This window comes from Corvus cornix, chromosome 5 (assembly GCF_000738735.6).
Source record: "Corvus cornix cornix isolate S_Up_H32 chromosome 5, ASM73873v5, whole genome shotgun sequence".
In the NCBI taxonomy this organism is placed as follows: domain Eukaryota; kingdom Metazoa; phylum Chordata; class Aves; order Passeriformes; family Corvidae; genus Corvus; species Corvus cornix.
The window spans coordinates 31,259,324-31,282,493 of record NC_046335.1 but is presented as its reverse complement, the minus strand read 5'-3'; the positions used below and the strand labels follow the sequence as shown (position 1 = coordinate 31,282,493).

Sequence of the window (23,170 nt, the reverse complement as noted above, 5' to 3'; positions counted from 1 at the left end):
TTTAACGCTTACTAAGATGCAGTCTTCAATTACACAGAATCACCTGTGCATGGTCAGAAGACACGATCCTCCTCTCTGGCACAGGAGGAGCAGTAAATGAGGCAAGGGGTTGAAAAAGAAGAAAATGGGCATTTCCTAATATTGAAGGTTTGAGAGCACAACCTAAGCAATCTGAGTACAATCCTGGATCTGTCTTACTACCAAAATCATCAAAATTCATACACCCTGGCCACATGGATTGTATTTGAGTAAAAAATCTCAGTTCTCTACCCCAACAATTCTCAAGCATTTAATTTTACAACTTTGCATTCCCTTGGCATGCTCATTATTTACAATTGGTACCAGCATCAATTTCTTCTTAAAAATCTTCCAGTTAGAGACAGCAATGCCAGAATTTGTTTGCATCATAGTAGCACAGTCATACATCAGTAGCACAGATCAGTATCATTTGAATCACAAGCGGAACTTGTAAAGAGATAGTTAACTAGCCCCTGAAGAGGGCACAAACATACCTATCCTAAGTCTGTCCTACTACAAAATTTCCAAATTATTCTTGGTCCTAAAGCAAGCAAAGACCAGTGATTATCAACAATAACTAGTGCTTACAAACATATAGCTTTTTTACATAAGGTCAGCTCCATACATACATTAAAAAAACCCTCAGGATTTCCCATTTTAAATGTACAGGTCTCAGCTCTAAATCCTGAATTAGCTTCTTTACACCTTTAAAAAAATGTATTCCTGTTCAAGGTTCAACATGTATCAGCCTCAATCACAGGCCTCATATTAAGGCATGCTGTACTAGGATCCAGAATAAGCACACCACGCACAGAAAGAAATACCCAGGGCTCAGAATACTTTATCACATCTGAGAGGCTGAAAAGTTTCTAAGAAGCTACATAAAAATTCCTAAATCAGAGCAGGCGCTGTACTCCCACCTTTCACTACCCTTACTTAATCCTTTCAAAAGGCTAAGGAGAGAGAAATCACTTCTGCCCTCAAGGTTTATACCACTTCACCAAAACAGTTCTGCACAATTTCTAAAGGAATAGAAACGCCTGGCAGGAATCCTCACTGACAGCTATATCTTACCAGTTCTGGGGAACTGGATGTTTTTCAGGGAAGACAGTCAGTCTCAGTAACAATTTTTAATAAAATTAACACTAGATTTCAGTAATTACTTGTTTCATTAATGAAATTCTTGATGCTTCTTGTTGGTACGCTTGTTTGTTGACAGCATTTGACTTTACTTATAACTGAAATAAATCAGTTTCATTTTTGCTTTGACAAACTTCAGTTTAGTGTCTCAACTAGCCAGCAGGAGTCAAAGAAAAAGGTTGATTGTCAACAGTTGTCAGGTCATCTTGGGGAAGGCCTATTCATTTATTACTGTTTTACTGGAGTTTTTTTAAAAAAAATCTCCAAAAACCCCAACTCTTCCATAGACTTTAATGACACCTGCTCTCACAAACCATTCCAGTCAAAAATTGGCTAACAAACCCATTCAAGCCAAGCACCTGGGCCACAGAATTCCTTCTGGAGTTCCAAATAGGTGAGTGTTAAACTTGCTATAACAGAATTAGACTTCCTTACCTAATCATGAACAACAGTAGTCAAGACACAGGAATGTATACATCTGGGGGGAGGGGGGGGAGAAGAAGAAATAGATGCTATACCATCTAATTTTTAAGATGGTTTAGATGTTTCAATGGTACACATTTGGTGAATTTTATTGCATAGTGTGCACATGAAAAATATTTCCTTCTGAATGGAAGCTTGGTATCAGGCAGCAGTGCAGAATGGAACACAGTAACTGATGAAGTTTCTATGGCCTGTTTTCCCTGTTTGAATTATTTACTGTCATATGACAGTGAGTTCTTACAGAAAAAAATGCTTGTGAGTGATTTCCTTTCACAGCTAGATTAACTTACCATCATTACATTGGGAAAAAATTAATAATAGTAATAATAGCAATAATAATAATAATATCATCATCATCTGTTTTCCCCACCTTAATTGGAGCATTGGGAGTTAGGGCCTGTATGTAGCAAGTGAATTGTTATTTAATCAGAACCACATTTACTAACAAATTCTAGCACTCAGAGCACTTAAATGCAAATTTTTTGTCCCTTAGCATGTCTAAGAACTTGTAGGTTGCTTGGGTTTTTGTCTTTTTCATATGTAGGAGAAAATTATAATAAAGTAATGAATATAGACAAATTAATATATATATTTTAAACAAATTAATATTGCAGTTATCAGCATGAACATTACTATAAAGATAAGCATTAGAAGACTAGAAAACACATGCACTTGAAATGTCTGCTTGCTTTATATAAGTGAGTGCTGTTCAATACCACCGTAGTCTTATAGATTCCTGTTACAATTTTCAGATGGGAGAGGTACTGTGCTTTTGTTAGTATGATATACCATAACATATTTTACCATATACAAAATGTTATCACTTTATGAATGAGAAAAACCACAGGGAATAGTGCCAGCCAACAGATTTTACTAGAGCATAGTCTAAGCATTAACCAAAAAAAAAAAAGAAAAATCTTCACTTACCAAGTACAAAAAAAGCAAGTACAACAGGAGCATGTATTGCTATTGTCTTAAGTTTAGAAATATATGCCAATAAAAAAGAGCATTCAGTCCTCTTCCATCAAAAAACAAGCATTGCTGAAGATGGGAGACACACCTAACAAATATTAGAACGTATAAAAAAAATGTTGCAAATGTGTTTACATATTATTGAATTTAATTTGGAAACTTTGTAGCACATCAGCTGCCAATAATTAACTAGACACTTAACAGAAAGTGCTTTCAGAAAGAGGTATGGATATTTTCAAGGAAGAAGAGAAGAACAAATTTTGTATCTTTGGGGACCATTAAATTTCTGTTTGCAATCAGTTCCAGCCATTCAATAACTGTGCAAACTGTGCTAGTTAAAATTTACTTGCTTAAGTGTCGTTGCACACTAGAACAGAAATGAAAACGAGAGATTTCCTTCTTAAACAGGCATAAAGAAATTGGGATCCTGAACAATATGGCAACTTCCGACATCTTTCAAATTCCTTTAAGTAACTGCAACATGTTCTGAGGAAGAAGCATAGAAGGGAGAAAGCAAACATTTAAACATCTGAATGGCAGCATTTAGGCCATACACTGTACGTCCTCTTTTTGAATCAAGGGAGTAACAACCAAAAAAGACAAAATTATTTCCTTTGTCTCCTTTTTAAACTTGTGTCAATACTCTGAAAAGTATTTTTTTTTTATTTCTGGTGTTTGTCATAATCCCAGTAAGTTATCACCTGTACACACAGTTTCTCCAGATATACAGAAGAATGGGTAAATGACAAACAAAACTGCCAGCGTTTACCCCCAAACGCATCAGGATAGCCCTCAGCTTTAATCCTGTGACTTCTGATCCTGTCAGGATATATTCTTTTCAAGAAACAACTTTACTTTTAAATGTCACGCTGATGTCCTCACTGTCACTTTAAGGCATCAAGAGCATTAAATTTTAAATGAACAAACAAGGGAAACACTCGGCATTCTTGAATTCAAATATTATTGCTGGCTCCAGTTATGCTGAAACATCCAAAAGCATTTTTCTGCAATATCACAGTAATCAAGGACTGTTGCTAGGGTGAACCTTTTTTTAAAAGAAAGAAGTAAAAATAACCACCCCCCCCAACTGACTCTCAGATTATGTAACATGCAAATTCAGTTTCACCTTCAAAATAGTGTCACACAATATAAAGCCAAACAGACAGCAAGAATTCGTTCATAAGACTGGAAAAGCCTCCCAAGGACTCTATAAGGAACCATGCCCTCAGATGAAAATATATCAGAATTGCAATGATTTAATATAATCAATTGGGTTAGAAGATCCTTTCCTTAAAAAAAAAAAAAAAAAATTATTAAGAATTTCAGTGTCTATATATGCCCTAAACAGCAGAAAGAAAATTAGCCTGCTGAAAAGTGTTAAAATCCTCCCAGAACTAATAAGCCCAAACTAATTGGCATTACTTTCTGTGATACAATTTCACATTCATCTTTCAGTATCTGGGCTTGTAAGACAAATTCAATACAATTCTGAAGCACAAATGAAGTACAAACAGTATTTTCATATATATTGAAGGAAGACATGAATAAATACCTTATTTGAAAATTTAGTTCACCTTAACTTTTTCAAATCAACACTTCAGGATGTTTATAGCATCATAACCTAAGGCTCTTAAGCAAACAGCATTAGAATATGTTGTGTTTAATTTACAATCTCTTTAATTAAATTATCTAGGAAAATGAGTATATTTATGTGGTAAAACAATCAGCATGTGACAGTCTGAACCTGTAAAAATACAATATGTAAAAGCAACTCTGAATATGATTCAAGAGCAGTAACATTCCCTGAAATAAAAAGCAGCCACCTGCAATACAGATGAAAGTAAACAAGCCAGTAAAGCAGTGCTCCTACTTTTCGATTGCAGCAACTCAGACTCCATCTTAAGCCTGTCATCATTCATCCCTACTGAATGAGGACTACAGAGCACAACAACTATTCTGTTTTACCTAACAATGAAATTCAGTCGCATTTCTAGACAGCAATAAAAACCTGCCACCAAAACAGGAATTTGGTACAGTGCTCACTGACACGTCTCCTTTAACATTATTATGTTACGTTGCATGAGTAGCAAATTGACCCGTGAGTCCAAAAATCCTACAAATTCCTTCATTTAAAAACTGATACTTTTTGTGAATATATTGTGTTGATGCTGACCACCCTGACTGCAAAACATCACTGAGGGAGAAAACGAATAAAATTATCTGGAGGTATAGAAATACTTTCATTTAACTAATACCTAACACCTAACCGACAAATACAATAACATCATTACAATAGCAATGTAAAAATTACCAATGAAGACTCATCTGTAGTAATCAGAATTTTATAAGGCTGCCTTCCATATGTTCATGATCAAGAAGAAACCTAGTAGTCCTTAATGTAGCTTCTTAATTAATCTTTCCCACCATCACTAAGAATTTATTATTAACTGAGGTCAAACTCTAGACACCACAAATATTTATATCTTACTCTGTAAAACGAAGTTTTATAAACAAAAACTAACACTCAATTACCAGAATATACCTGGTAGCCACAATGACACAAAATGCATTGCAGAATACCCGTATTCACTCTTATATGCTGAAAGGTCTGTTAATGTACTCAAGGCAGTGATGTCATCAATTCTACTGATAAAATTACGCATGGTGAACTTTAAATATACGATGAATTTCAGTTTGTACATCTGTCCTATTTTCACAAATGGTTTATATGGCATTTCAATCATATATCCCAACCATTTAAAGTGACATGCTTGTGCTATGTGCAAAAGCAACCAGAGAGAAATGATGACTCTGGCCATGCCGAAAATGCTGTCAACAAAAGCAAAGCAACTGAGAAACATTTTTCTTATTTTTCTTCTGATATTTTAATAACTGAAGTTAAAAAAAACCAACAAAAAACCCAATCTATTCTTTAAGAAAAAGCATTGTTTATAGTGCTTTGTAAAGGTATTTATATAAGAACACATTTAGTTCTATGGCACCACTGAACAAACTCAAAGCAAATACTGTATGCGAGCTTTCCTTTCTCATATTAAGTAAAGATTAGTAATATTTCAGGTATTCTCCTAGGCTGCACTAACAACAAGCCTCCTCCACTTCATGAATGTATAATTAAGGATCACCTCAATGCAATTTGTTAAGATAATGAAAAAGTGTACTCATGAGCAATGAACATCACAATTTTAACACTGGCAACCACAAAACAGTTACATCAAACAAATACATTGTCTGCTCCAGGGATCCTTCATCAGTAAATTTCACCGTGGGGCTTTTTAATTTTCAGTATATTTAAAATCAAAGATAATACATTGACCTCTAAACAATTTATGCCATATTAAAAACATTCCCAGTATTCTGATATTTCAGAATAGGCATAGGTTAAGGAGAAACTATGATTGCTAATCTGCTGTAAAATTCTCAAAGTAAACAGACAAAAATGAACCGCAATGTTGATTTCTATCAATTTAGTTGTCTTCACTGTCACCTGTATTTTACAACAGGCAACATTTTCAGATGCCTCATTAGGTATGACTGACTTCCTTCTGCACCATGTTGATCTCTTGCAGATGTAAGGCTGTATTGTTCAATGAAATGTAAATTACTCCAAATGGATTAAAACGCTGTCTTGAAAATGCGTTCATAATAATGAATTTGATTTTTAGTATTCTATTTTTGAGTCAGTATTTCTGGAGGAGAAAATATTTCAACGTTTTCTGAATAAAATTCTTCCTTGTTTAAATGTAAGATGGTACAGTGAGAAGGTACTTCTGAATTAATGCTCCTCTATAGGAAAAAGACAAACATAAACCATAAAAATAAGCCTTTCTCGTCCCTCCACATCCCCCTTTACAGTGACTTCCCATGCTCGCAGCCATAAGCCCTCTTTCTGCTGCCCTCTCCGATAAACCTGCCGGCCTGGCTGCCTCTCCCTTCCCATGCAGGTCTGATCTGCGAGGCTGCTGAATGCAGACACTGTACTGCACTGTGAATGGACAGCCAGGTATTTTATGAATGGAGCGGATCACGTGCTCCCAGCACCTCCCAGAGCTGATATTTCCCACATAACTGTGTCAACAAGCAGCGAACAGCACATATTAATACAGCAGGTCCTGGAGACCTTCCGCCGCCGGCCGCGGGCCGCAGGCCGGCCCTCGGCCCGAGAGCAGCCGCTCCGGGTGCTCCGCAGGGCAGGTTCCGCTACAGGTCAGCGGTGGTGACAGCAATTCTTTTTCCGTAATTTTTTTTTTATGAATGGAGATTGTGGTATGCAAATGAGAGCGATTCACAAAAAAAGGAAACATGGCGGCGGCGGCGGCCCCGGCTCCCGGCCCCGCGGGCGCCGCGGCGGCTCCCCCCGGCCCGGCTCCCCCCGGCCCGCTCAGCGCCGCGGGCGGCAGCGCCCGAGCCCCGCGTCCCGCTGGGCTCCGCTCCCCACGGGGCCCGGCCGGCGCCGCTCCCCGGGGACCCGAACGCCGCGTTTGGGGAGCGCACGGGAAGGTGCGCAGGCTTTGCTCGGAAGACGGCAGTGAAATGGGAAATCCATCTTTCCTGCCGGAGGAGCCCCGTCCGCACCCTGCCTGTCAGCTCGGCTGCTCCCCGGCCGCTCACCGCTACCTATAGATACAATGGGCGCAGCGCTCCCTCCCCACCGCCATGGCCGCGGCCGTCACCGCATCATTCATAAAATCAGCCCGAGCAAACACCGACATCGCAAATCGTAACGCTACGGCTTGGAGACCGCAGCAATCAACTTTAAACTTCCCGATCACAGGAAAAGTTTCAAAATACTTTATATTCCTTTTCCAATGCCATAAAGAACTCAGATGTTTTCTGACAAATATTTATCGCTTCAGACCCAAATGTATTTCAAAGACTGATTACATGCAGGGGAATACAGCCGCACACACACACAATCTCCTCTGGATTTCCTCCAAACCAGTCACAGTAAAAATATTAAGAGATCCTTGAACTATCCCTTTCCTCTCTGGGGGGGTGGGGAGGGGGAAGGGAAGGGGTAAAAAGTCTCAAGTGCTCATTTAAAGAAATTAAAAAAAAAAAAAGGGGGGGGGGGAAAGGGCTTTAGGGTAGGTTTAAGCTGTATTTACACTGACTGACTCATCCAATTAAAATTCAGGAGCAGTTTCCTGCAGGATGAAGCTCCCACACACTACTTTCCATGTGAAATATCTACAAGTAATGGGATATTATCAGAGGTAGTACGTGCCGATACCTCTCTGGGCATTTCAGACCCATCCTCCCCCTCCAAGACACCATCGTTACCTGCACCGTTTTCTACCGGGCTCTAACTAAACCAAGCTTTTCCGGCCGGCGGCTCGTAGCCCTTCCAAACCAAGCTCCTTCACAAAGAGGGAGCTTCTGGGCTTCCATGTACGCGAGCAGAAATGCGCAGTCCGCGCAGGGGGAGGACAGCACACGTACGTGCGCGGGCAAAGGCCCCGCGGGGCGCGGAGCCGAAGGGACGCCTCGAGCCCCATCCCCATTCCGATCCCGGAGCGGAGGGGAGGGGGAGCACCGCCACTTACTCGTTAGAAGTCGCCGTCTCTTCGCTCATTTTCTCCTCACCACGATCCGACAGGCACACGGAGCAGCACCGACGCAGCCAGGGCGCAGCCAGAACTCACCAGAAACTTCACCATTGTTACCCCCCCCGGTCTGCCGCCCCCGGCCAGGGCACGGGCGATGCGGTGAGTGAGGGAGCGATGGGGGGAAAGGGGGAGGAGAGCGGTCTTTATCCTGGAAACCTGAAATCCTGTTGTCCGGCGGTGCAGCGTATTTCCCCTGTCTTTGGAGATGATGATGATGGTGGTGGTGGTGAAGGTAGTGGTGCAAACAGAAGCAACAACCACGGATCTTCTGCTCTTGAGCTGCTCCCAGTTAATGGGGGACAGAGTTGTGGAGACAAGGGAGGGCTCCCCGCCGCAAAAAGCTGCACCGCACCGTCCTCCCGCTGCAGCTCATCTCCCGCTGCAGCCGCCTTCGCTGCTGCCCTCCTCCTCCTCCTCCTTCTCCTCCTCCTCCTCCCGCTGCTGCTCGGCCGCCTCCCTCCCTGCCCGCCCGCCTCCCGCGCACAGTCGGGGCAGGCGGCGGCAGAAATTCCTCCAGACACCGGAGCCGCCACAGGCCGGGGCAGGCGGGGAGGGAAGGGGAAAAGGGGGGCAGAGAGGCTCGGCGAGGATCTCCCACCCCCTCCAAAGCGACGCCGAGCACTGCGGAGGGAGGACGCGCCGGCCCCAAGGAGAAGGCTGGCGACGGGGGGAGGGAGGCGTTTTAAACCAGCCTGGGGGTGGGAAGGGGGGGGACGGCGGAGAGCGAGGATGCGTCACGGCTGTTTGTGTGAGGAGAGGCGCGGGGAGGGAGGGGGAGCGGAGCTGCCAGGGCGAGAGAGGAGCCCTCGGCTGCAGGACGAGGGGGAGAGGAGGGAGAAAGCCCGCAGGGAAGTTCAGCGGCGGCGCTTCCTCCCCGGCAGCAACTCCATTAGCGGCCGCTGCCGCCGCCTCGGCTCCTCGCAGCCGCCCCCGCCTCCTCCTAACAGGAAAACTGGGCGGAAGCGTTGACTTCAGGCTCCTTCCGCCGCCACAGCTTGATCCAAAATAACCACGGGGGAAAGGGAGGCGGGAGAGGAGGGAAGAGCGAGGAGAGGAAAGTAATCCCCTTGACCCGCGCCCGCTACCGGACAGCCTCGCGCCACCACCCTCCCAGCGGCGCCCGGCGCTGCCCGACGCTCGAGTTTCCTGAAAGTAGTTCCCTCCCCCTGGCGTTGCCTCACGCGCTTCCCGGGGAGCCGCCGCCGCACACGCACGCACGGTGCCGCGGAGGGATACGCGGGCTGCCCGCGGCCGCGCTCCTTCCTGCTCCGAAGGCGCGGGGCCGCCGCTCCCGGGCCCCGCCGGCCCCGGCGCGCCGGGCGCTTCCTGCTCGGAGCGGGGCCGCGCAGACCCCCGGGCCGCCGCCGCGGGCCGGGGAGGGCGTCCTGGGAGTGGGGGGAGGAAATGGCCCACCGGTGGCGAAGGGCCCAGCTCGGTCGCCTGCAGCGGCTAGGGGCTCGGGGCGGGCGCGACTGAGCGCCGGAGTCTCCGCCTGCGGGCTGGGGCTCCCACGCTTTGCTACTTTTTTAAGCCGAAGTGAACGTAGCCGGGAAAGTGCAGCTGTCTCTGGGGAGCGCGGGGGCTGGTGAGGCGGGACCCCCTGCCCGATAGCTGCTACGGGTGGCTGCTCCCGGAGCGCCCGCCCTCAGCCCCCGGGTCCCGCTGGAACGCGGCGTGGAGCGGCTGCACTGGCGAGCCGAGCCGAGCGGGCACGGCAGCGCGGGGCTGCGCCGCTTCGAGCGGTGCCCTGTGAGGCTGTACCGGTGTGCTCTCCGAAGACGAGGAAAAGCGGGGCCCTTTTTGTAATTATTTCCGTAACTCCCTAACTGCGGTTCTAAGGGGGTGACGGCACGGGAGGGTGTGTGTAAACTTGAGTTGTCCGCTTTTCTAAATGCACACTGAAATGGAAGCATTTGTAGTTGATTTAGGTAAAGCAGTGAAACCAAGAAGCAGAGCAACCAAATCCCTTTTCAGGAACTTAGATGGTAAATGTGCTGCTTGATACGACGAAAAAGTGGAGCAGAGCTGCAAACCCGGAGGACTCAAAAATCATGAGTCAGACCGTCAAGTAAATTAGGTTATAATAAAAGATTATACTGTGGTTTTGTCTGTCGGTTGGATTTTTATTTCTTCCTTCTTAGTCTTTGTATGCATGCTTGCCAACTGATATATTTTATTGTCCAAACTTCATGGAGAACCCAAAACATAGTGGTGCTATGGTAAGACATCACTTTCCCAATGCACATTCCATTATCCCAGGCTTCCTGTGTTCTTCCTCACTTTTTCACAGCTGCTCTCTAAGAACCTTCTCTGTCAATTTTAATCCCATTTCATTTTTCCCTGTAACTCGAGATTTTTTTCCCCAGCTCTGGTGGTACCATAGGAGTGGCAATGAGCTGTTCTCTCATTCTGTTTGAAAAAGATGGGGCAAGCTCCCCTGGCAATAATAACGTGTCTGATTCCCACACTACTGTTGATTGACTTTTTTCCAAGGAAGGGAGAGACAGGGACATGGGAAATCAGGAGAAGGAGTTTTCACCATTTCAAGGGAATCTGAAGTGCCTCACATCACTGAAGGCCAGACTATAAACTTGCATCATCTGTGTGAATGCACAGAAGCAGGGCAGTATTGCATTTGTGAAGGGTATTTGTTAAGAAAATTGTCCCTTTTCACTAAGCACATACCGTTTTAGTCAGATTTTTATTTTGTGGAGTGGTTACTTAGAGCATTTTAAACAAAACCTATTTTTATCTTACCTAGAAGGCAAGGAAAGACATGTTTCATTTCTAGATAGTTTATGTTGCAACATTCCCATGGATTGAAATTCCATGTTTCTGTAAAAGGGTTCTACCATGAACTTAACGGTACAGTTACAGTAAACTGCCATCATGCTTTCTCTGATAAAAACACTAACACGTTACAAGCAGCACACATCTCAAACCTGCAGTATTAAAGTTTGCCTCTTTATCTAGGAGGCTTTAGGGGGAAAATTTCCAATTGTTTTGTAATTTTTTTTTTTTTTTCCAGAAGAGTACATTCAAAAATGGAACAGTTATTCATGGCACAACCTCATCCAGATACTAAAAATACATTACAAACCCAATTTTATATAATTTTACAGTTCACATGAAAAGTGTTTAAAACTCAGCTGTGGGCACAATATAATATTCTACTTAGCAATAAGAATCCTTTCAGAGAATTTCCTGTCTTGTGGCTGGCAGATAATGTGACTTCCTGCTAATTTATTTCTCATTTTCTTTTGGCTTTAAAGTTGAAATATTTAACATTCTGTAAGTTGTTATTTTGATTAAGATAAGTCAGTTAACATGATTCTGTACAAGAATGCTCAAGAATAGTTCCGTTTGTCAGATGGTGGTGTAGCTCTATTCACTGCACCTGAAGAATGAGACACAATGCTCATTATTCTAGGTGTGTGGTTTTTATTCTAATTCCTTAAATATATTTAATGTGACAATTATTTTCATACTGGCAATTCAATAAAAGGAACTGGTTTTTAATATACCACAAATAATTTCAAATAATTTCTGTCTCCTTAAGTTTTTCATGAGCATTTTTATTAAGAATAAAATGTGTATTCAATTGTCAACTGAAAAATGTGAGACTCATCCAGGGCTTCTATTTTTCTGTGCGGAGGTAGTAAGGGGAAAAGGACCCACTGCTTCTTCCCCTGTGGTAGGCCCTTCGACTCCCGCAAGCAGTCTCATGCTGCAGTATGTGAAGCAGAGGTCTTGCAAGCAGTTTCTCTCCCTTTACCTGAATATCCTAAAGAGGACAGAAAATCTGCACTGATTTGTGTCTTGATTCTGAAATCCTGTTTGTTTGTGTTCCTCTGCCCAGATTAGAAAGGTCAAAGAACACAATCCTGGAGTACTGGTGTTATTTTGCTGAGCAGCAGTTGGTTTCAGGGCTTTCCAGGTTTGATTCTTTTGAGCAGAATTAAGTGAGCAGGTGTTTTCAATGAAAATAGTTTATTTCAGTAGTAGGTGTGAGCCCTGCCTGTGCAAACAAGGCAGAAGAAAGTTAGGCATGTGTCACCATTCAGAAACATCAGACAAATTACTACTTTGCGTCCCAACCAACACGTTTTGGGGCCTTGTCTTTCTTTGTATATTTGGTGCCTCTTTGCTTTCTGTTGTTAGAATCTGGACAAATTAAGTGTCCTGAGTTGAAATCTGGCCACCTTCTCTATGACCTGGAAAAGTTACCTCTAAGAAGGAAAGTTTCTGTTACTCTTCACTAGAGCTGCTGAAATGTACTCACTTTTTGGTGTGGGTACAGGGGTGACTCCTTAGCCAGAGACAAGATATGCTCAGTGTGGAATAGGGCAAATGAGGTTAAAAATCGTGATTTTTTACATTGCATTTGATCATTTCCTGTATCAAATGTCTCTTTAGTTGCACTTTACAGAAACTAATTTATATGTCAATGCTGTTGCTCTGCTGTAACATTTTGATAGCTGTGGAACTTTTGAAATGAGAAGTGGGGAGGCAACCATTACTGCTAAAGCAAAATGAGGGTAATGTATGTTATTAGGAAGCCATATAACATACAAGAAGAAATCTGTGTAAGTGTAGTGGGCTGACCCTCGCTAGACACTGGGCACCCACATGAGCTTCCCTGTCACTCCCCTCTGCAACTGGACTGAGGAGAGGAAACATAATGAAAGGTTTGTGGATTGAGATAAGGTCCAGGAGAGAGATCGCTCACCAAATACCATCACAGGCAAAACATATACAAACATGTACAAAACATATACATTTGGCCCAGTCTTCTTATTCACCATCCCTTGAAATGGTTCCACATGTGTCTGTGACACCTCTGATAAAAGAGGTGATCAGGAGTGGTCATGGAGCGTAGCAGGACTCTGAGTCTGTGGCAGAAGAATTATATATAGATGTATAATGGAGGTTAGGTTGCATAATTCTGATCTGCATGGCATTCACGTCTTAAAATCCATAATAGGATCAGTGGAAGTTAAGTAATGCAATCCAGATTAGTCAGTCATTGCAGAACTTAAGTGACCAATTCATGGCTCTAAGCCCTAAATATGAAAGTTCTGAACTCTGCCGCCACAAACCACAGTTATGCTTATGTTTGTATCCAGATGCTAATGATAAATTTACAAAAAATGAAGGTCAGATGGATGTTCTGCCGTTTTGAAGAAAATTATTAGAGGTCATTCGGGAATTTCTTCTGCAGTAGCTTTCCTTCACAATCCTAATGTGAGTTAAAACACTGGGTGGTCATTATACACATCTTAATAAGGATTTAGCTAAACTGAACTGATTAAATCTATATTAGTATATCAGCAAAGTCAGACTTTGTTAAGTTCTAATCAGGAATCCTGTTACTGCATATGGGATAAAAAAGTTGTTTGTTCTACTTGATGCTACTGTCTCAAAAAATGTTTTCCAGCAAGATACAAAACTATGTTAGAGTCAAATCCTTATAGATTCTATTGTATTTGAGACAGATCTAACTCATCAGAATATTGAAGTTTCATAAATTATTCCAGTTAATGATTTGCAATAACCTACAACTATCTGGATGGAAATTACTGCTACGTGTTGGAAAGATGGAGACCCAGGTGGGAGGATGGGGAACACACCTTGTGATGTTGATGTGGCAGATGTGGTTTATGTGCATAGCAATTGCAGTGGTGATCTGTGGTATCAGTTGTTCAGGAATTTTGTTCTGTCCTTTTTGAGCATGCTCACAGGATGCCTTGGGATTAGTATATGTTTGATTTTGGTGATACCTTACATGCTTTACAGCCAGTTAGGGCAGCATTGCTACTGAAACAATCAACCTCACCTTCCTCCTACTCTGTTGCCTTCCCTATCTGGCACCTTAGGTGACCCAAGTATCTGTGTGTTGGGCAATGAACTTCACTGAGATATTCACCTAGATTAAAACTAGCATGGGAAAACCACCCTGATTAGTGTTTCAGTATTGCCAGCTAAACATGCGACTAGATAAACACTCACGCTCACCCAAGAATGAATAACATGGAGTGGGGAGCAAGAAGATGGTGACAGCGCAAAACTGCTTTTTATGGAGGCAGTGGTGAGTTGTGGCAGCCTAAAGTGTGGCTTGGTACAAAATCTGGGTAAATCCAAGGAAGAAAACAGACTAAGTACACCGAAAAAGGCTGCAATCTCATTTGTTCACAAATGGTTATGCTAAGAAGTAATTATTCAGTGAAGAACATGCAAAAATCTTATTTAGAATCTTGTTCTCAATTTAATACAAGCTTTCATATGGTGGGTTTTTTGTTTTTTTTTTTTACTTTTTGACTTGTTATGATCATTAGTCACCTAGAAAAGCACTTCTCAGGATCCTCCAAAGGGACAACCCCAAATATATTTGGAAATTACAGTGGTACCTGTTGGCCAGCAACTGGGGACAGATTCATTGCAGTCTTTTCAGCCCATATAAAGTAGGAACAGGAGACACATTTCTGTACCGTATGCAGAAATGCTCTGTCTAGGGGAAACTGTGGCCTAATGCACCAAACACAGAATGACCCATCAGCAGTCCTGGTTCTCCTCCCGGCCCTGCCACCCCTGTTTTGTGCAGTCTTTGGCAATTCATTAAAATATTTACAGGGTATGGCGTTGGAAAAAGAGCTTGCAATGTAGTTGAAGAGATTTCAGCTGAGATGCTGTGGTCAGTTTTATGCAGACTTTTAATTAATTCAGGGCACTGATGGGTAAGTTTCAACTTGCCATTGCAGGGAGTTAAAGCAGACCTGTTTCTTTTGCAGTAAAATGAACAAGGAGCATTTACATAACTGTTTAATATGTTCAGTCATGAGGAAGTAAGTTCCTACATCACTTGACTTCCATGGGAGGATAATTCTTATTCCACCCTGATTTCTCTCACTTCTAGAAATAAGAATGGAAATATCCACTCTATTTTTAAGGGTCCCTCAGATATGCAAACAGATACATAACTTTCTCCAGCTTTTCTGGTCCAATAGAAGCAGAAAGAGATCAGGAATGGATAAGCAAGGTCTGAATGGAGTGTTAACTCGAGTGCAAGTGAATGTCTTTGCTTTAGAAATTAGACTGCGCAGTAACGGAATAGCGAAGAGGGAGCTTGCCTTGCACCACTTCAGGTGCCCAGTTATTCCAATATCTTCTTCCACCATGCTTATTTTTGCCATTTCATCAAAATAATTTAGTTTAAATGAATGTTAAACCCAGAGATTTTCTGCACTGTACTTGTTTATTTTCCTACAAGTGGTCTTGTGCTGCAAACCAATGTGGTGACTCCTCTGTATGTGCCATTATTTCTAGCAGGCATACGGAGTTGTGCTAAATTAACTAATGGTATGATTTTACCATCAAAAAAATTCAGTTTAATCATTGTACATGCATGCTGCCTCTTGGAGAAAAGCTTTAACTTGGAGAAGGATAACAAAAATCTAAAACACCAATATAAACTTATTTAAAAATCAAGCATCCAGTATAGATGTTTTTTTGGTACTTATACTGCATGTTTCCATTCCTACTTTATTACTGCAAGTTTCCATTCTTACTTTACTATGAAGCAAGTTCATCCTTTTATTTTAGAAAAAACTGTATTTTGTCTAGAGTAGTGGAGATTATGAATATTATTTTAGAATTTTAGTCTGCTTCAGATCTGGGCTATTTTTAATTCCATTTGCCTAAGAGATTATTTTTTTTCCCAAGACGGACTTGAAGGAAAAAGTTCTCTTGCTTTCTTCCGCAATTCAAGCTCATCATGTGTAACCCTAAAAATTCACTGCTTCTAGTTACCAGCATTGGGTCGTATTTTTGGCTTAGTGACTAGCTTAGACCAGTCACTCACCTTTTTGATGGCCAAACAAACCCTACTTATGAGTGCTTTTTATACTGTAAGAGATGATCAGTCTGGCAAAATGACTCTAGGGTCTTTCAAATCCTCAATTGTTCTGATGTCTCTCAGCTGAGAAATAAAACAAGGTCTTGATTAGCAGTGTTTATTAAAAGCCCTGTGGCACTTTTTGCCCGAGCTGACTATAGATGGGTAATCACATCGACGGTTACATAACGAAGATAAACATTTCACGGCATTATAAACTCTCCTGCTGTGAAGCACAAGCCACCCACCAACTGCCTGATTTTAGGAAGAGCCCTCTCTATTACATAAGTGTTCAGTATGGGGGTTTCTTGCACCTGCCTCTGAAGCATCTGGTACTTGTCACCTTCAAAAACAGGATTCAAGACTCGATGGACAACTAATCTGAGCCAATCTGGCAATTTTTATGTAACCAAAGGCTCTTTGTGACAGGGGGACGTGTCATAGTTCTCGCTGATGTATCTGTTGAGTTCCCAGGGCTATTTAAAATGTGTATTGTATGTTCTTCCTTAAAAGTTCATTTTTAGGCTGCTTGATACAAGGTAATATTGTAGGAATCGCTGTACAAATGTGCGAGTGGGACTGTATTTATATGTGTGATTGTGGGTGACTTTGAAGTACATTTCTGTTCATGAAGAAGCAATGAATTGCTAGCAGAGAAAGTGGGAGTACTATTACATAAGTTGGAGCTATTCAGGATATCTTTAACTCCTTCTCATATGCTTGTGCATTTTTCCTCTCCTTGCAGAAAGTGCAGAACAGGTGTAACTATTCAACATCGTCTGTATCTCACCCTAGATTCAACTCCTCCCTACAGTGTTAGTGGATTCCTGATTGCTCTCACAAGCAGACCACATAAATGCTACCAAAATACTTGTGAAAGAATTTACACAATAGATTTGTACCAAGGGACTTTATTATTTATAAGAAAAAAATTTTAGATACCTTCTACTGAAGTAATATTTTTGATTTCAAAGCAATCTGCAAATTGCAAATAGGAAATCTGTTGTTTTTCAAGAGGATGTATTGGGCTCTGGGATGGTACAAGGTCATATTAAAATCAACCAATTTTCTGTCTAGGCCATATTTAAATCTCACTGATGTTTTTAAGAGTTAAGCTCATGCATAAAGTTAATGACATGCTTGACCTCTTTGCAGCTTTAGGATAGTGTAACTTGCTGTCTGTATTAAAACACATCTAAGAATTTCCTAAACAAAAGTCTTGTAGTGCACAGCAACAGTGAAACATTTTATTGTGGGGCATTAACAAAACCGTATCTAATTGAAACATAATACTCTTTAAATAAAAAAAAAAAAGGCAGCATTAGATGCTGTATACATGTTCCTTGGTAATGATATTTAATATTTTAAACACCAGATTAATCTGAAACTCTCCAACCAATAGACTTCTTGAAAAGCTCTCCAAACATTTTCATCCATTGCTGTGGGTTCCAAATGTATTGCCTCTTTGTCTTTTTCCTGGTTGCACTGATTGCAACTGTCACTGAGTCACACAGCTCGCTTTGGGCCTGCAGCCAAGCTGATTACAACAACAACTTGTGAACCATAAAAAGGTAGTCTCGGATCTCAGAGAGAGCTGAGTTATAAAGAAAAAGGACACACTTAATCCTTCTGAAAAAAGACTGGACTCAATAAGTACTTTTGCATTGTTCTCTCCACTTTTTCAAGAATAATTTAGTTATCAATGGTGATATTAATTCTTTTGAGACATCACAGCTACAAATGGAAAAGATGTTGAAGCTGTCTGTAGTCTGTCAGATGTTAAGGAAGTACCTGTTAGTGGATAGATCACAACACACAAGTTTAGGGACAAATGTGCCAAAAAAATTTATTAGTTCTTTTCAGTGTATTTCAGTGTTACATGGGCATGTCAGTAAAATGACTGCTCACCAGCTCTCTAGGAATATTTGACCTCTCCAAGGTTTAAACAATAAAAACTAACAAATTTCTTTTTATATACATTTTATATACATTTATATACAGATATATACTTTTATATCTGTATAAATCTGTATAAAAGTATATATCAGATATATACTTTTATATACATTTACACAGATATTTTTTAATACAACGGATGGTAAACATACCAAGTCAGAAGGAATTAAGATGCTGGCTTTTGGGGAGCCCTGGAAAACACTGTAATTAAAATAATATCACAACCTTTTTGGATGACTGACTCCCCATCTTCCACAGCACAGCATGGCACACATAAATCATTTGGACAAAAATAGTTTACTTCCAATATTTTAACCCATATATTTTATTTGATTAGTTCAGTGGGGTTGGGTATATAGGTAAAGGGTTATACTTAAAGTGTTCAGTTTCCCTGGTGAAACATCTGTTCAAAAATGAAATTTTGCATAGGAAGATAAAAGAATTCTCTAAAGTAATAAGGAAAAAAACCCATTAAGTTATGTGGCTCTGCTCACATGAGCACCTATGTTAGATAATTTCTCTGTTGTACCGACCTGTTAGCATTAGAACAATCCAATATATTTCTCCTCCATACTTAGTGGGAAGCTGATCTCCCTCTTCATTCCCTAATTAAGAGAAAACATTTTAATATCCAGCCTAAATCTATTCATGATCAGATTATACCCATGTGTTCTTATGACAACACTGTCTGCCAGATTAAATTGTTATTTTCGCCCTTGATACATTTAGTCCATCATACCGGTCCCCATACTCTAGATGAACCAGTCCACAGTCTTCCATTTTCTTCTCATATGCCAAGCTCTCTATTTCCAAGACCAATTGAATAGCCCCTCTCTGCCACTACTTTAGCTTGAATTCATGCTTCTTGAACATGAAACACAGCAATTGTGCAGAATAGTTCATATGAGTTATTGCCAGGGCTCTGTGCTAATGGTATTATTCCTTCCCCATCCCTGATAAAGCCTATGAATGTATTTCTCTTTTTCTTTGGTTATACCAGATTGGTTGCTCAAATAGTTTTATATCCAGTTGATGTTTACATGTCCTTCTCCTCCTGGATCTCCTCTAGCTGAAAAGCTTGGATTTTACTGTAAAACTTTTGTTCTTAGTTTCTAAATGCTTGACTTTAGCCTTTGAACTTCACTTCATTTCTGCTATTCCAGTCCTCAAAGTTACCCAGTTTTTCTGGTGATATCTACCTTTGTTGCCATTACTGTGCTTTGTCAGTCCATCTCATGACCACAGCTATTTTCAGTAACATCTACATCCATCCAGATGCAAATAGGACTAATCCAAGAGCAGTGCTTTAGGAACTCTGCTTGCTGTCTTTTTGCAGCTTGATGATTTCCTTTCAACAGCTGATGAGAAACATTTGCACTTTGTAAGGTGGCATGGAGACCACTGCTCCTGCATCTATTTTTAAATGAGATTTGAAGATGCATTTTGTTAAACGGAAGAAGTAGAGACAGAATAACTGCTTTTTTTCCCAAAGGTATTAGAATCATCATTCAAGGCCTTAAAGCTATTTTTGTCCATCAAATTTTCCCCTGCTACCTCAGTCTGCTAACATTTGCAGGCAGTTCACTAGTTTACATGAGAGCATTTTAACAACTTCAGAACTATAATGGACAAATAAACAGTACTAATATTCAGAGTAAGTATAAAGAAGCGTGATCTGATTTTGATGCTTCATTTGATTTATAATTCTGATTAGAAGGCATCAGAAAACCTACAGCATGTCTCCCCTTTCATCCAAGTTTGATTAAAAAACTGTGGAAGTAAAACTAAAAGCCTTTATGAGAAAGAAGGTTGTCAGGTTGATTCAGATCCAGAAATTCAAATATGTCTTGGAACAGTAAGGCAGAAACCATACTTAGTTTCAGTTTAATCTGCAAATCACAAAGCTGCATAAGGACTAGCAACAATTTATATAATTCTTTACAGTTCAATTATACAAGGCAAGACATAAAGAGTAACAACCCCTATCTGCTTTCTCTCATTTCTTAGGTTGTAAACTGTTTGAGGTAGGGCTTGTTTTAAGATTATTCTGTTTCCATAGTGCTTGGAAAAATGGGCTCTTTTTCTTAGTTGGCACTATTGTAAGAAACACCATTTCTGAAGAAGTATGGACAAAAACTGCCCTGTTGTCAATGAATCATGGATAATAATGCTTTACATATTTCCTCTTAGCCTCCACATTCTGTAAGGATAAAAAAAATCTCCCACTGTAAATAACAAAGTACATGTATTTGCTGAACAAAGAATTGTGTTCAGTTAATTTAATGACTAAATTCAAGTCACAAATATATGAAAAAATTAGTAAGGTTTTAGAAACTATTTTTAATTCTTTCCATTGTACACATCAGCTGCAACATATATGATATGACATTCCTACATCTCTGATCTTCCCTGAGAAGGGAATTTTAAACCCTATTCTTGATTTTCTGAGATTGATTAAAATGCTTCAGCACAGCTGAATTGTGCAGGTGTAAATTTTCTGTGTGTGGGAGGAAGAGACAGAATTGCTTCTCTTCAGCCTGATCTGACTTACACTACAGCAAACAGCCTTTTCTCCTTTACGAAATGTGTGGTAGTTAAGAAGCATCCTGCTCCTCTTGTGATCTGGTGTACTGACAGAGTGTTTCCAGTTATTCATTCTAGATGGAAATGCAGACAAGTACAATGAAGAACACATGGCTGGAAATGTGCTCCGGGTTTTTGGTTGAATTCTTCCATTGCTAAATCAATCTAAATGCTTGTGAACTATCCTCGTTTTTAAATCAATTCATACACACACACACACAGTCTCTCATTCATGGACACGCATGTATGGCCATGCACACATTCACAACTGTGTGCACAGATATACATACATATGTATGTATACATATCTCGGGCATGAATCAGAATGGGCCGGGTTGGAAGGTTGTACTGAGTCCCTGTGGTAAGAGCATGAATTGATTCTAGATCTCTTGATTTCACTCTAATATGTTAACCGCACATTATTCTCCTACTGTTACTAGAAAATGTGTACCTGAAATTGCTGCGTATCTGAGATTGCTGGGAACTGTTATTTAGCTTGACTGGCTATGAATCAATTTAGAACAGTAAGAGTGGGCATACTAAAAGTGGATTGGTAAAGCATTTTGGGAAATTAGGAAATTAAACCCCAAGAGAGCATCAAAGAGTGAAACTTTCTTGAAAGTCAATGGAGAAAGCAGCTGACTGACATATATTTTATAGAGAAATCCACCTAGTGTGCAAAAGCAAATGTTAATGTAAAAGCAAATTTTTTTTTCAGTCATTTAATTAGAAACTTGCTGTGCACAGGACACAGATTCCTGGTGAGCTGCAAAGGGCTATCCAGTGAAAAATACATTTTGAGCATGTTCTTTGGACTCTTGTCTTTTAGATTCCTATCAATGAAGTCTTGAGATACCATCTGTGTGCTGATATGCCCTCCTGAATCAACATAGTAATTACCTCTGTTAAAATAAAAATAGCATCTGAGAAGCACTCCTATAACCTCTGTTAAGGTTTCAAAACAGATAAAGAAAATAAGTTTATCTTCAGAAATGAGAAGAAGTCAAGCAAAACAGTCATTCAGCACATTTGTCTACTTTTTTCCCTGATCTCCTGAAACTATCAGAAAAATTTTGCTTCACAGTATTAATGATCTGACAGGAGAAATGATTTTTTAAGGTTTTTAAAAGTGCAGGAATAGACAAAATGGGATAAAGACATACTAGAAATAATCAAGGAGGGTATTTTTCTTGGTCTGGTGCTAAATTTCTTAGTACTTATAAGCTTTCAAAATCAGCTGCTGAATTTTGAGGTGGAGAACTTGATTACAATATGTAGCAGTAAGCTTTCGCTGGTTTTTATTACTTTAGCATTTATGTAGATGACATCAACTGTAGCAGTTAACTTGGACTTTCAGGCAATGATTTTTTATGGGCCATTATTCCTGCATGTATTTTCAAGTTCTATGTCATATGAATCCTATTGTCAGGAATTTTCTGTGCTCCACTGTATTACTGATCTAACAAATATTACAAACTTCCAAATATGCGTATGTTTACATATATGTTTTCAGTTTTGCTTTTAGGAATGTTACTATGTTTTGTATGGCTTATAGAAGGTTTGGGATTGAGTTTCTGCCTGGTGTGAGAATGTAAAATTATATTATTGAGAAACATAAGTTTATGGCAGCCATAAATATATATGAAATGTAAAAAAATAATATTCTTCTAGATTACAGGAAATAGTCCCTTTTATATCTTCTGCCAACCCCACAGTGCAAGTGATATCTCCAAAGGAAAGACACTGTTACTGGGAATATATAGTTTTGCAATAATTTGCTAACAAACACTCTCTAGATCTCATGATTTAGGTACAAGGCAGCCCTGAAGCAGTCTGACCTTGGGACCGACAACTTCAAGACTTTGGGAGTGCTAAAGGAGCAGCCTCTTGCCACTACTAATCTTCTGGACATTTCTGCTGCGTCTAACTGTGGATCAGGGTGTCTGTCCTTTAATCTTCCCACATCTCATTTTCCTTTCTCCAACAATGTCAATGCTTTTATTTGCTTTTCCATTAGAAATGGAGTTGTAATCAATGGCTTTCAGGATTGGTGAGCGGCTGACATTTGCTTTGGGATTACCTTAAACTGTGAGACCATTACTGTCTCCTGTGTTGGCCATGAGTATATTTCACTGATCATATATGCTAGCTACTGTATGGTGATTGCTTCTATTAAATGAAACACATGGAAGAAACTTTGCCAGCATCTTAATGAATCTTCTGAGAATGATTCTCTTGTGGTTCAGCTGCCTTGCTGAAACTCCCAGATCTTTCATTTTCATATCTACCACTTACATTTCCATAGACTTTTGTCATTAGCTCACAGATAAGGTGATGAAATATGAAGCCCAAGATTTGGTGCACGCTCTTGCTTTCCAAATAACACAAAGATTCTTCAAACACTGTAGACCACAGAAAATTTATTATGCAAGTCAAGCTATTGTAAATGAAAAAAAGGTCAGATGCCAAAAAAAAAAGCTGTTGTACAATTACATATATT

General features: G+C 40.5%; 1 protein-coding gene across 1 annotated transcript in view; it reads right to left on the bottom strand.

Annotated features, from left to right (window-relative positions):
* Positions 1 to 8,967, bottom strand: part of SPRED1 (sprouty related EVH1 domain containing 1) — a 61,239-nt gene extending 52,272 nt beyond the window's left edge. Inside the window, exon 1 of the mRNA XM_039552177.1 lies at positions 8,178 to 8,967. Within this exon, the coding sequence (XP_039408111.1) occupies positions 8,178 to 8,206 (29 nt within the window). The 5' untranslated portion in view covers positions 8,207 to 8,967. The remainder of the gene's footprint in view (positions 1 to 8,177) is intronic.
* Positions 8,968 to 23,170: the final 14,203 nt, after the last annotated feature.